The sequence below is a fragment of the Callospermophilus lateralis genome, chromosome 13, assembly GCF_048772815.1.
Source record: "Callospermophilus lateralis isolate mCalLat2 chromosome 13, mCalLat2.hap1, whole genome shotgun sequence".
Lineage (NCBI taxonomy): Eukaryota > Metazoa > Chordata > Mammalia > Rodentia > Sciuridae > Callospermophilus > Callospermophilus lateralis.
This window is the reverse complement of record NC_135317.1, coordinates 57537706-57552024: the sequence shown is the minus strand read 5'-3', so window position 1 is coordinate 57552024 and position 14319 is coordinate 57537706. Positions and strand designations below refer to the sequence as shown.

The 14319-nt window shown below is 39.4% G+C and overlaps 1 protein-coding gene across 8 annotated transcripts in view; it reads right to left on the bottom strand.

The window, feature by feature from the left end:
• The window catches only part of Cdc42bpa (CDC42 binding protein kinase alpha), a 323243-nt gene extending 317517 nt beyond the window's left edge, over window positions 1-5726 (bottom strand). For 4 of the 8 annotated variants that reach the window (XM_076831690.1, XM_076831691.1, XM_076831694.1 and 1 more), the window contains exon 1: window positions 4259-5725. In XM_076831690.1, coding sequence (XP_076687805.1) covers window positions 4259-4436 — 178 coding nt within the window. In that variant the 5' untranslated portion in view covers window positions 4437-5725. Of the gene's footprint in view, window positions 1-4258 lie in introns of all 8 variants that reach the window. The other 4 variants (XM_076831692.1, XM_076831693.1, XM_076831697.1 and 1 more) reach the window with 2 other exon arrangements.
• Between the last annotated feature and the right edge of the window lie 8593 nt (window positions 5727-14319).

The window sequence follows — 14319 nt, the reverse complement described above, 5'->3', positions numbered from 1 at the left end:
TAAAATACCCTAGACATTTAGATCCTTCTAAGCAAGCCACAATTATCTCACTCAATTAACCCACACATGAAAAAAATGTAAATAAGCTTTACAACTACTTTCATAAAAGAAAATGTTGGGGCTGGGGTGGTAGTTCAGTGGTAGAGCACTTGCCTAGCATGTGTAAAGCACTGGGTTTGATTCTTAGCACCACATAAAAATAAAAGTCCATCAACAACTAAAAATATATTTTCAAAAGGGAAATGTTTACACCATAGTACTTGCCTATGTGCCTGAGTGACAAGTTTATCAATCATTTATTCTCTGTGTAGCACACATAAAATATGAATAAGCTATAAAATTGTTTAATGATTATTTGCATAAAAGATCAGAAAGCATCAAAAAAATTATCCACATACAGCCCTGCAAATTTTTGTCATATGAAATATTATCTTATATCTATTTTTTGAGTAAATTGGTAAAGAATTCCCTAAAATTCCAATTTCCCATTTCAAAGTAGAAGACAGTCAATTCAATAAATAATGAACTCATACAGTCATCAAGTTAGTTTACAACATTAAAGTTAGCTTTACTTCTATAAATTTACTGTAACTATTCTAGAATTATACTACTAACTTCAAAACTACCACTTTATAAACAAACATACAAACTATAATCAACAGTTTAGAAAACATAGGAGATAAAAACATTCTTTCAAATCATACTGCCTATAACTGGAAAATATTATTATTAAATTTAAAATATCTATGGTCTTAAGGTGCTTTTATCCCCATTCACCAGTACTCTTCAGCTTAATCCCCTCTTCCTCCCTCCTTTTCTACTTATTTCTTCCTTCAAGCCATAGGTACCAGAAGCAAGGAATGCTATCAAATAAAAACAACATATCTGACTTTGAATTGTCAGTTTTGCTACTGTCATGATACTGTTAAGAACAAAACATTAACTGTACCAATATAAAAGTAAAATGAACCATAACTAGGAATAAATGAAATCAATGGAAATGAGGCATTCGTTAAAATCTTGGCTGACTCCTTTTTTTATTTATTTATTTTGGGGGGGGGGTAGTTGTAGATGGACAGCATGCTTTTATTTTATTTATTTATAGTTTTATGTGGTGCTAAGGATTGAACCTAGAACCTTGCACGTGCTAGGCAAGTGCTTTGCCACTGAGCTACAGCCCAGCTCCAGCTGACTCCATTTTTAAAAGTAACCAATTATCAGCATAAACTCAAGAGTATCTAGGTAGTACTTGCATAAATATAAATAACAAACACAAATATTTAGAACACAATACACAGTATTTAACTACACTGTTCTCCTGCTGCAATTACTTTAAAGATTTAAAGACCTAATATTTTTCAAATTATTAAAATCAAACTAAAAATTATATATAAGGCAAATCTAAATTACCAAATTTAACCCAAACAATAATCCCTTGCAGATTCCATCAGATATCATTATTAATAATAATAATAATGTTCTAAAAAATCAAATTGAGACAAATTCACAATCTGGAAATTTCCTTAATCTAAATTGTTTTCTATATAATGTTAGGTAATGCAAATAACATAGATGATTTCCCAAAAATGTAATCAATTTATACATGAAGTATGGCTCATTTATTTTGATTCTTGGATGAAAAATAACGTCATTCTTAACCTAAACTCCCCAATAACTTAAGGATAGTAAATACTACCATGATACATCCCCACAGCTCTTCCATTCTTTCTTTCTTATTCTTCACTCAATCTTCTGTGGTTAATATCCACATTTTCAAGACCTCATACTCCAACTGGAGATATAACTCTGTGGTAGAGCATTTGCCTAGCATGTGTAAGGCCATAGGTTGTACTCCCAGCCTCACACACACACACAAAAAAAAACTGTTGAGACTTATCAGACACTGCCTAGCCCTATACAAAATAATTCCTTAAAAAGTCTATTCTCAGGCTGGGGTTGTAGCATAGTGATAGAGCGCTTGCCTGGCACATGTGAGGCACTGGGTTCAATCTTCAGCATCACATAAAAATAAATTAATAAAGGTTATTTTACTTTTTTTTTAAATTCTATTCCCTTGATCTCTAAGTACTGAAAAACAATGATAGTTTAAGAAACTGTACAATTTGTTATCAGACTTCTAAAAAGAAAAGCTGTGAAGGATACAACTAAAATAACTATCAATTGTGATAAGTCCTGGTTAGAATTACTTTAGGGATCTTAATAAAAATATAAAGTATTTGGCTAAATATTTGTTTTTTGTTTTTTCACTTTTTTGGCTTAAGTAACTATATAAGCAACAGTGCTTTCTACGCATACAGAAGAAACAACATCCAAGAAAATATACTTAATGGAAAGACATAAGTTAACAATACAGCAAAATATCTCAAAGCACAAAGCTTTGAGATATAAATCAGAAGTAGAGGGAGAACATTTCTCTTTTATCATAAATTATATAAAATTATATTTTCCACTGATACACATAAAGACTTTTCCCACTATTTTGCAAATGAGAAAGGATGTTAAATGACAAACACAATCACAGACTAGAGTGTCACTATAAAACCATAATTTCAAAACTCAAACTATAAAAATACCAAAACCTTCATGGAGGGGGAGAGGTGGAGATATTGGCACACACCTATAATCCCAGCCATCAGTCTGCTGAGGCAGGAGGATAGCAAGTTCAAAACCAGTCTTGGCAATTTAATGAGACAGCATCTCAAAACTAAAATTTTTTTTAAAAAAATGGGCAGGGTGATGTTCCTCAGGGATAAAAGCACCCCTAGGTTCAATCTCCAGAATCACAAAAAATAAACCAATAAATAAAAGTACCAAGACCTTAGTGTTCGAAAAGAAAACACTATAGAACTCCTAAAATTTAGGAAACATGAGAAATTACACATGCTTTATAAAATATTTTACTCTATACATTAAACACACACACACACACACACACACACACACACACACAACCCAAAACCAGCACTCTTGAGAGAGTAGTTTCTTGAAAGATTAGTTTAGATTTCTTACATTTCCAGTATGACTATGGTGGCCTATTTTTTTTTTTAAATCATCCAATTCACATATTTTTTAAAAACCTCATGACATCATGTTGCTATAAATCTTTTAATACTCGAAAATTTGATAATTACAATTATTATATGTTAGGCATTCTTGAATCAGTGGTTGACCTAAGAAACTAATTTTGAATAAATTTCAAATTAAAAAAATAAAAGAAAAGAAACAATCAGCCCTTGACTTTTACTTCAGGAAAATAAAGTATCACTTGGGAACAAGGATATTTTGGCATAAAAACTTTTCAATTAAAAAAAAAATCTTTTCAACCAACTAAAATTACTAGTATTCCAAAGGTACAAAATGCTAGTTGGCCAAAAATCTTTCCAAAGCCAATGCATACCACTATATATGGACTGGGCAATGATCACGGCAGTTGGGTTAGACTGCACCCATATATAACATGAGAGGCTAAAGAATTTCAGCCAAGCCTTGAAGCTTGAAGGTCACATGGAGGGATAGCTCACAGAGCATCAATGATCAATTCCACTACAAGAAGTCTTCTAAATCACATCTATATTTAGAAGACTGGAACCAAAAGACCAACAGTTTAGACTGAAACTCAGAGTAAAGTCTTCAGGTGGTAGCTTTCCCCATTCTCCATCAACAAATTTTTTTAAGTATTTGTCAAGTCATCTTTCTGAACGTAACAATTTTTTTTAAAGCCCATGTTTAGCTTGTGCTTTGCTTGCACTATATGGAGATGAAATGAAACACACTGCTCAGCACCTTCACGTTTCTGTTGTCCTAAGATAAACAGACATTTCAATATCTCCTCCCATTTCAAGAGTGATTTCCAAAGTCTGGGAAGGAATGTTTCCACCCACAAATACCTTTCAACTGAATGGCTGTCATACTGCCATGGATAAGGCAACACTGAACAATAATCCATTTTTGCCCATCCCAAATTTATTTTAAATCTCTTACTGCTGACCTAAAAACCTAAGTTCTTCATCATAATTTCCACAATAGGTAGGCCTTACGTCAAGGCAACAATTGAGTAGAGTGGTCTTACTCTTGAAAAAATATTTACCAAAAACCAGGGGAAAAAATATTGAAAAACTAGTGTTTGATCTTTAATTATAAATATATATAATTTTTTCGTTACAGAGTTTACTCATAACTCTCCATAACAATTAAATCATAAAGCACAGCTAAAGATTGTTTTTTTTTTTTAACTTACCCCATTCTAGGTATTCAAGAATGTTCTTCTCTCTTCTCAATGGAGAATTATTGCATTCATCATAAAGGCAGATGAGTATATCCAGTAAGGTCTCCACGCTGAAGCACTGCCCATTGGTCTGAGCCGGCCCATCCAAAATAAATTGCTCCAATTGCCTCAAACGTACTTCTCCGGACATGTTTGCTTCGATTTCTGTTGATTTGCTTCTAATTTGTTATTACAAGTTTGACTATTTACTATTTGAACCTAAATTTTAAAAGGTGTGGTTTTAGAAATAAACCACTTGTTATTCCAATAACTGTCATGCAATGCTGGTGCTGAATTAAACATCCAATACACCAGTAACCTCACTTAACTGAAACGTCTTCAATTACACCCATATACATATATTTGGAGGGTAAGTTATCATAAAATATATTTAATACATTTTAAATGAATAATACAATTAAATCGTATATTTAAATAAAATAATAATTAAACGAACTAGAGTCAACACTTCTTAAAAAAAAAAAAAAAAAAAAACTCTTCTCCTTCATTCAAAATTCAACTCTTGCAACGTAATCCTGAAATGAATCCGGTTGCATCATTAATGAATAAAGTCCCCCTTTGCACGAGCAATTTACTCCCCGGGAAGAAAGAAAATAGAAAAGGGAGGAAAAAAAACAGAATGTATAGAAGGGGGAGGGAAAACCAAAAATTCTGCTGCAAATCCTCCCAACCGCCACTTGGATAATGCATCAGCGGCAATTTCTCCACCGGGAAAGGGAGGGGGCGAGGTCCCTGAAGCAGCTCTCCTCAGCGCCAAGCACGCCAAGTCTTGCCCGGAGGAGGCTTTTCCTTTCTCCTCCCGAGGTCCTTCTTTTTAAGGCTTTGCAGTTAGTCCTATTTCCAACTGATTCCAGCGAAAACTCTTCATTTTTTTCTCCCGGCTTCTCCCAGGGGCCTGACGGGCAGCACGGCCGGGATTAGGAAGGCGGGCTGCGGGCGGCTCTCCCACCCGGGCTCCGGGAGCAGCAGCTACTTGGCCGCCGGAGCCCGCTCCATGTCGGTGGTCGCTCGCGGGCCCGGCCGGGCTGGGCCGCGCCTGGCGGAGAGCCCGGTGTCCCCCGCACCCGGACCGCGGCCGCCGCGCCGGAACCTCCCGATGCCCCTGGGCGAGGGGGGTGCTCTTCTGGATTCAAAGGACACGGACGGCAGCAGCTGCGGCGTCGCGGGCGGCTCCGGCGGCTACTTCTCCCCCTTCTTCACACCCCTGGGTTAAGGGCATCTTTCCTTGGAGAGGAGGGAGGAGGCTGAGGCGCAGGAGGAGGGGTCCGTGCTGCTGGTGTGGAGACCAGAGGCTGCCGCAGCCCGGCTCCCAACCACTCCCTTCCTTTCCCTCCCAGCCTCCCCCGCCTTCCCGCTCCTCTCGCGCTCGCGCCCGGGGCTCCGCGAGGCCGCTCCAGTCGGCACCGCACGCAGCGGAGGCTCGCGGACGAGTCCGGATCCAATATGGCGGTCCCCGCCCGCGCCCCCGCGACACACGCGCGCACTCGCCCTCTCCCCGCCCCCGCCGGAGCCCCGCACGCAGCCGGGCGTTGTCCTGCGGCCCAGCAGAGTCGAGGCCCCGGAGGGGGCGCCGGCCGCTGCACAAGCCTGAGGCGCGTGCTGAGGGCCAACTCGGCCCGTGAAGCTACGGCTGCCGCAGTGTGGAATGCAGGGATACGGGAGGACTAGGGGAGGCCCAGGTGGCGGTGGCGGAGGAAGCTATGGAGACAGCATGACCGAGCCGAGCTGTGGAGCTGGCTGTGGAGCTGCGGCAGGACGCGGGCTGGGAACTGCGCCACCGCTGCCACGCCACTGGCCCCGGATCCCCGAGGCTTCTCCTACACATCGCAAATCCCAGCTACTTCCTCGTCCTGGGAGACGCCACCTGTCTTGCACATTTGCTCAGAAGGTCTAGAAGCAGACGCCTTTCTGCTTCCACCAGCTCTGGAAAAGACGGTGCCTCTGACCGCTCTTTACCTCTCCGTCCCTACTCCCGCCCCCCAAATTCGGTTCTCACACAGTCGAGTCATAATTTTTTGGGTGTCTGATTAAAGAATTTATGTCACTTCTCAGGACAAAAACATAACGCTTGTATGCGCTACCATCCAAGTGGTATTTTTGTGCGCGCCCGGGCGCGCAAAGGAGAGAATTTCCCATCTCTATTTTCAAAAGTTTCCCAACGTGGAGCCTGGTGTTTTCTCCTCCGGAAATATTCTAGATGCTGCCTGTTTATCCTCAGCCAAGGTTACCGCCTACGGGGCTTTTAGCTAATGAAAGGAGTCAGGACAGTTCATCTCTGTTATCAAACCTATACCCCATTTGCACACACACACAGATAAGCACACAAGCACACTTATGATGCAGTGGCACCACGCAGCAACTGGGGCAGCAAAGGCAGTCACTGAAGAGCTAAATCACCTGATGCCTGTAGGGCCTTTCCAGGTTTTTGTGATCTTGGTTTGAAGAGAGCTCTCTACAAAATTCTCATGGAAGATCCCACATTTAAATTAATACCCCTAAACTAGGTCATTACATTTCCATTATTTCCTCTCAGATTTTCCATCTCTATGATCTTTCTCCTAAACACAATTATATTCTATTCCTTTTTCACCCCCATTATCCATGTCAATGCCCACCATGCATCTTTTTATACCTTGATATTATGGAAGCCCAAGAAGAAGGAAAAATAAAGATCTAAACATGAGTCCTAAAAATAAAGGCTAATAGAATTATTCAGTTTGCTGTGATTCACACAATATTGTGAATGTTTTGTGAAATCTACACTTTCCTGACTTAAATAAGGACAGCATTATTTTCAATGTGCTCTTGGCACATGAATATATTTAAATGTTCAGACTAGAAGCCAATCATTTCCAACCATGACATATTTATGTGTGTTGTCTAATTATAAAAGTAGAAAAGCAAAAAAAGAAAAATTTAATTATAAACTAGATAATAATCAACATTTTGGTGTTTATAATTTGTTTTCCTAAAAAATGTTTCATAGTAAAGGACAGTTTTACAGCTTCCAGTTTAGTTACCAATGCATTACAAATGTCTTTGTAGGTAAACAAATATTCTTCAACAACATGATTTTTAATTGTGAAGCCATCACATTTTGACAATTTCAACTGACCATGAGTAAAAAAGTAATCAATTCCTTCTTCTGCATTTTCAAATACAATACACTAGTGAGTGGATTCCAAGATACTTATCCAACTTACAAATAACTATCAAGAAATTTAAAAAAGAACCAAAAACATTTTATGTCTCAATAAATACTCATTAACAAGGGAGGTATGAGATGTAGATACTTAGATACTTTCCTCTATCTGTCTCTCTCTCTCTCTCTCTCTCTCTCTCTCATTCTGTGGGGGAGGGGAGAGTGCTGGCGCCACTAGGGAGGGACAGAACCCAGGGCCTCAGGCATGCCAGACAAGCATTCTACCACTTAGCCACATCCCCAGACCCAGATAAGCTTTTTTTTTTTTTTTTACAAAAGAGTCGAGCTTCCAGATCTCTCTATTCTATTAGCACTTGGGTACCACACACAGTTCAGGGTATTGAAGTTTATTAAATAACCCTTTCCACATTATTTAGAGAACAAAGGGAAGAATTTATTTTTATTTTTTAAAAAAGCACAAAGAGAAGGAAGAGGTTGAACCCAATCAATTTTGCTTGAATAATTCAAGCTCAGAGACTTAATAATTAACTAGACACTAAACACATTGTGCGGGTGTTATTTTAAATGTTCCAGTTGAAGTGTGAACATGCTTGTTAATGAAACCTGTCTTAAGCCAAAGAAAGGCACAGCCCCAGTGGCCATACAGTGCTTGAAGTTACTCCCACAAAACACAAGAGTGCCACAGGCTGCCTGGCAGGGCATTCTTTGGACAAAGAACCTGGAGCAGGTCTTCTTTGTGAAATTCTGCTTGGGGACCTACAAATTAAGTGTATACCACTGCAAACATCCAATTTGTTTGAAATAATCAGATAAAGTTTTATGAAGATGAGGGAATTAATCTGACCTTTCGGAATTGAGAGAGAACAGAAAAAAAAAGTATAATGGAATAATAAGGCAGGACAGAAGTCAGTAAGCCTAGTCCCCAGTGCAGCCTTTCTTCAAGTAATCCTCTAATTCAAAGCTAAAACTAGAAAAATCTGTTCACCTGTAGTATGTGTAACAACCGGCTCCTTTCTCACCTTGATATACCTTACTCCAAAATAAACATAGGTTCAACAATGGAGAGCAGAGCCAAAGCACAATGTTAAGATATAACTGGGCCTCCATATCTGAGGGTTCCACATTTACAGATCCAACCAATCACAGGTTGAAAATATTCAGAAATAAATTGATCTGTACTGAACATGAACCTCGGGGGCCGGGGAGGGTAGTATAGGGGACTGAACCCAGGGGCACCTAACCACTGATCCACATATCCATCCCTTTTTTAGATTTTATTTAGAGAAAGGATCTCACTAAGTTGCTTTAGGGCCTCGCTAAATTGCTGAGGTTGACTTTGAACTCATGATCCTCCTGCCTCAGCCTCCCAAACCACTGGGATTACAGGCATGCACCACCACACCCAACCTGAACATGTACTTTTTTCTTGTCATTGTCACCTAAACAAAATAATATAACAACTATTTATATATCATTTACATTTTATTAGGCATTAGAAGTAATTTAGAGATGATTTAAAGTATACAGGAGGATGTGCATAGATTATATGCAAATGTTATACCATTTTATATAAGGGACTTGAGCATCCTCAGATTGTGATAAAGGGCAGGGGGTGGGGGTACAGGGAGCAGAAATCCTGGAACCAATCTCCAGCAGATACCAAGAAACAATGTATGGTAGCATTCAGGACATTTTGCTCCATCCCATTTGGTCCTGGCCAGCACATTCTGCCCCTGCAAATGAATCATTCCTTTTAGTACCTTCCAAGGATAAAACAATTAGCAAATGCTAGTGCTCACTTCATTTCAGGCTGCTGACATGAATAATATCAACTGCAAAGACTTACATTATGAAAAAAAGAGACTTTCTAATTAGTAATTGCTTCCTCTACAGAACACACAATGTGTAAAAAACTGCCTTGAGTAATTTTGAGCACACTATTTTCTTCAACCATCAAAACCATATGAAGTAGTAAAATTATTGTCTCCAAATCATACATGAAAGAAGCCAAGGCTTAGTGAGCTTAGATAAGTTGTGAAAGGTTACACAGGTAGCACATGATACAGGAGCTGGGAGTCAGTACTAGCCTGTCTCATGCTAGTGCCCAGGACTTTACCACTAAGCGATGGAGGTCTGGAAGATCTGAGAAATTCTGTAAACCTAACTATTCCTTCTTGTTATAACAAGGAGGAAGTGGGGTATAGTTACTAATTCACACATCTGGACATTAGAAATTGGCATTAGGGTAAAAGAAGGAAACACCTGATATCAGGGCTCAACAAAGAAAAGCAGAAATCACCTGTGTATTTCAAGCAGAGGAAACTTAATTCTGCCATATGGTTACACAGATGATGGTAGAGTTGAGGGGACACAGAGTTTGGCAACATCAGGAAACTGCTACCATCCCTAGGCTGGTGGAAATTAAACCCAAGACTGGTGGAAGTTGAAGCCATAAGAGAGATGCTATGAGTACTAGTAAAGTAGCCCTAGACAAATAGGGGAGGAGAAGCATCTTACCTCAAATGTCCCACCTTTTGCAGCTAACAGAGCCTCTGAATAGTCTGCTTGGGCCATCACTCAAGATTCAGGGCAGAGGGGCTGGGGATGTGGCTCAAGTGTTAGCACGCTTGCCTGGCATGCGTGCGGCCCGGGTTCGATTCTCACTACGTACAAACAAAGATGTTGTGTGCGCCGAAAACTAAAACATAAATATTAAAAAAAAAAATTCTCTCTCTCTCTCCTCTCTCACTCTCTCTTTAAAAAAAAAAAAAAAAAAGAGGGCAGAGGAGACAATGGGTGACTAATGGCTGTACAGACACACAGATTTTTTGATCTTACAAAAATGATTTTAAGGGGCTAAGGTTGTGGCTTAGCAGTAGAGCCCTGGCCTACTCTACTGTGGTACTGTGGTACTGTGCGAGGCTCAGTATCACAAACAAGCAAACAAACAAATAAATAAAGATATTGTATCCAACTACAACTTAAAAAATAATTTTAAAAACTGAAAAGGGGCTAGAGGTATAGCTCAGAGGTAAATTGTGTACTTAACATGGTTCAATCTTCAGCACCAAACAAAACACAAAATTTTGATGAAACAAATGTTTTTACTTCTTTTAAAAATATATATATACATTTATGGGGCTGGGGCTGGGACTCAGTGGTATAGAGCACTTGCCTAGCATATGTAAGGCCCTGGGTTCGATCCTCAGCACCACATATAAATAAATAAAATAAAGGTATTGTGTCCAACTACAGCTAAAAAATAAATATTTTTTTAAAATAATTTTTTAGTTGTCAATGGACCTTTATTTTATTTATTTATATGTGGTGCTGAGAATTGAATCTGGGGCCTCACATGTGCTAGGCTAGCGCTCTACTGCTGAGCCACAACCCCAGCCCAAATGTTTTTACTTCTGAACAACCAGAACACGAAATTTTGAAATGGTATAGCTTTAACATAGGAACAATTTTTACTCCTTTATGTTTATTTTGGATTTTTTGAGAGGGATCTCTCATTAAGTTAAAAATAAATAAACAAACCCTCTTCATTACAGTAGGATTACTTAGATTCATAAACTAATATTTCCCACTCTTGTCTGTGTTGTCTTGCCCTGTTTGCCTATCTTTATATCTCTCAATGAAGCTCTATATAGCGGGCCTGGAGGTGTTGCTCAGTAGTAGAGCATCTGCCTAACATGGACAAAGCCCTGTGTTTCACTTGCAGTATAGTCCTACTATAGATGGAACTTTCAAAATCATGTTGGGGATCAAACATTACAATATAGATATTGTCCACTATTAGAGTTATTTAGTAAGTTTGAACATTAAGAAGACAAGTGGCGGGCTGGGGATATGGCTCAAGCAGTAGCGCGCTCGCCTGGCATGCATGCGGCCCGGGTTCGATCCTCAGCACCACATACAAGCAAAGATGTTGTGTCCACCGATAGCTAAAAAAAATAAATAAATATTTTAAAATTCTCTCTCTCTCTCTCACTCTCTCTTTAAAAAAAGAAGAAGAAGAAGAAGACAAGTGGCTTTCTTTTATAAATGCCATCAGCAGGAAATGTTTGGTAAAAGATTCTATGACAATGTGTAGTGACAGATCAAGCTAATGTGTCCCTCTCAGTCCAGAAGTGGTGATGGAGGTGACATAACCAGGACCTACAAGCCAGCAGTTAAAGAAGTGAGAGTTGGAAGAATCCTGTTATGAAAATTCTGGAAATCTCTCTGGCCAAGGTTATCAGTGACTTCCACATTACCAAAACTAATAGTCAATCCTCCATCCACATCTCATTTGACATTTTAACAGTATTTGATGGCACTCGTCACTCCTCTTAATCCCAATACTTTTCTTCACTTTGACTTCTTCATTCTTCCGATTTTCTCCAAGCTCACTTGCCATTCCTTCTTAGTCTCCTTTGCTTACAACGTTGGAGTTTCCCAGGGCTCAGTGTTTAAATATTTTCTTCTATCTATACCCATTCCCTAATTGTTCTCAATTAGTCGTAAGGGTTTGCTTTGGTTTGAATCTGAAAAAACCCCCAAAGCTCATGTATTGAAAGCTTGGTCTTCAGTGCGGCAGTGTTCAGGGGTGGACCCTTTGGAGGCGATTCGATCATGAGGACTCTGATCTCATCCATGATTAACCCTCTGATGGTTTCATAGCTTAGTGGGTTTCAGAGGAGGGGCTTTGTTAAAAAAGCAAGCTCTCTTTCTCTGCTTTCTGGCAGCCCTGAGGTGAAGGGCTCTACTCTGCCATCTACTCCCTGCTATGATATTCTGCCCCATAGCGATAGGGCCAAGTGACCATGGACTGAAGCCTCTGAAACCATGAGGTTTCCTCCTAAGAAGCTGATTATCTCAGATATTTTGTCACAGTAACGGTAAAGTGCCTGACCCAGGCTTATGATGATTTCAAAATCATGTAACAAATTCTTCAGTACTCCTTCCATTGAAAGGTTGGGTCTATATCCCCTTACCATGAATCTAGATCAATCTTGGCGATTCACTTTTAATAAATAGAATGCAACAGAAATGATTATTATTGGTGGGGGTGTGGTAACCGGGGATTGAACTCAGGGGCACTTGAATACTGAGCCACATTCCCCAGCCCTATTTTGTGTATATATATGTGTGTGTGTGTGTGTGTGTGTGTGTGTATATATATATATATATATATATATATATATATATATATTTTTTTTTTTTTTTTTTTTTTTTTTTTTTTTTAGAGACAGGGTCTCACTAAGTTGCTTAGTGCCTCACCCTTGCTGAGGCTGGCTTTGAACTCCCAAGCCAATGGGATTACAGGTGTGTGCCACCGCACCGGGCCAGAAACGATTATTTAACTTCCCAGCCTGGACCATAAAAGACCGTGCAGCCTTAGTTTCTCCACTGGAACATTGTCAGTGGAACCCTGCACTGTCATGTAAGATATTCAATTGTTATCAGAAGTTCACTATCCCAAGTTTGCCATACTATCAGGAAGCTTGAGCCACATGTAGTCAACTACAAGGCATGTGACTAAAGATGCCTCTAGATGATTCCAGTTCCAAGTTGCTAGGTCACCCAGCTGAGGCCCATGTCTTCCATGTCTTCCCAGCTGAGGCCCCAATCATGGTGGAACAGAGAGAAGCTTTCATCACTGTGCCACTTCCAAATTTCAAATGCAAGGCTTCCCTGAATCTAATGAAAACATTATGTTAAGCTGTGAAATTTTGAGGTAATCTGTTATGCAGCATCAGTAACCAGAATAATATATAAATGCTGATAACTTCCAAATTTATATTTAGATCTGAACCTTTCTCTTGAACTCCAGGCTTCTCATTCTAACTGCCTAGTTAGCATCTTGTTTCAAGACAACATGGTCAAAATAGAAGTCTTTAACCTGCCCCCTGCAAAAATAAAGAAAAAAATAATTGATGAGTCTTCTCCAGAGTTCTCATTTACCCAGCTCCTTACCCAGACTTTACTTTCTCACCCTCTACAACCTATCAGAAGATTCTGTCTACTCTATCTTGAAAGCTGGTGAAAATTCAAAGTATTTAATAATGAGAAGGGCATGGGCTCCAAACAATCCAAACAGACACTGATATGATCATTTAAACAGATGTGACCATTTCTCACTCACCTTACTCCTGCCTTCATACCCCAGCCCAGGATACTCCAATTGCTTTGTATTATATTTGGATAAAAATAAAAGTACTGCCATGGTCTGTAAGACCTTCCATGATCTGGTTCCTGGCCACCTCTCTGATTTCATCTCCTACCATGACCCGCCCTCCACCTCATTTCCCTCCAACAACAGGGTTCTCTAATACTCCACACTTCTGCTTCAGAGTTTGCAATTTGCCATTATCTCTGCCTATAACATTCTTCTAACTTCTAGACACATAACTCCATTTGAGTCTCTTCAAAAACCTCATTCCAGCAGGGTACAGTGGCACATGCCTGTCATCCCAGCAGCTCAGGAAGCTGAGGCAAGAGGATTGCAAGTTCAAAGCCAGTCTCAGCAATTTAGCAAGGCCCTGAGCAACTCAGTGAGACCCTGTCTTTATTTTTTTTTTTAATTTTTATTTATTTATTTATTTTTATTTCTTACATACATTACAATAGTGGAATGCATCACAATCATAATTATCCATTCACAGCACATTTTGTCGTAACTCTGTATATAAAGTATGTTCATGCCAAATTATGCCATTATACATGAGCTTGAGACCCTGTCTTTAAATAAAATATAAAAAAGGACTGGGGATCTGCTTGAGTGATTAAGTGCCCCTGAGTTCAATCCCCTGTACAAAAAAAAAAAAAAAAAGAAAGAAAGAGAAACACAAAACTTGACTCCATC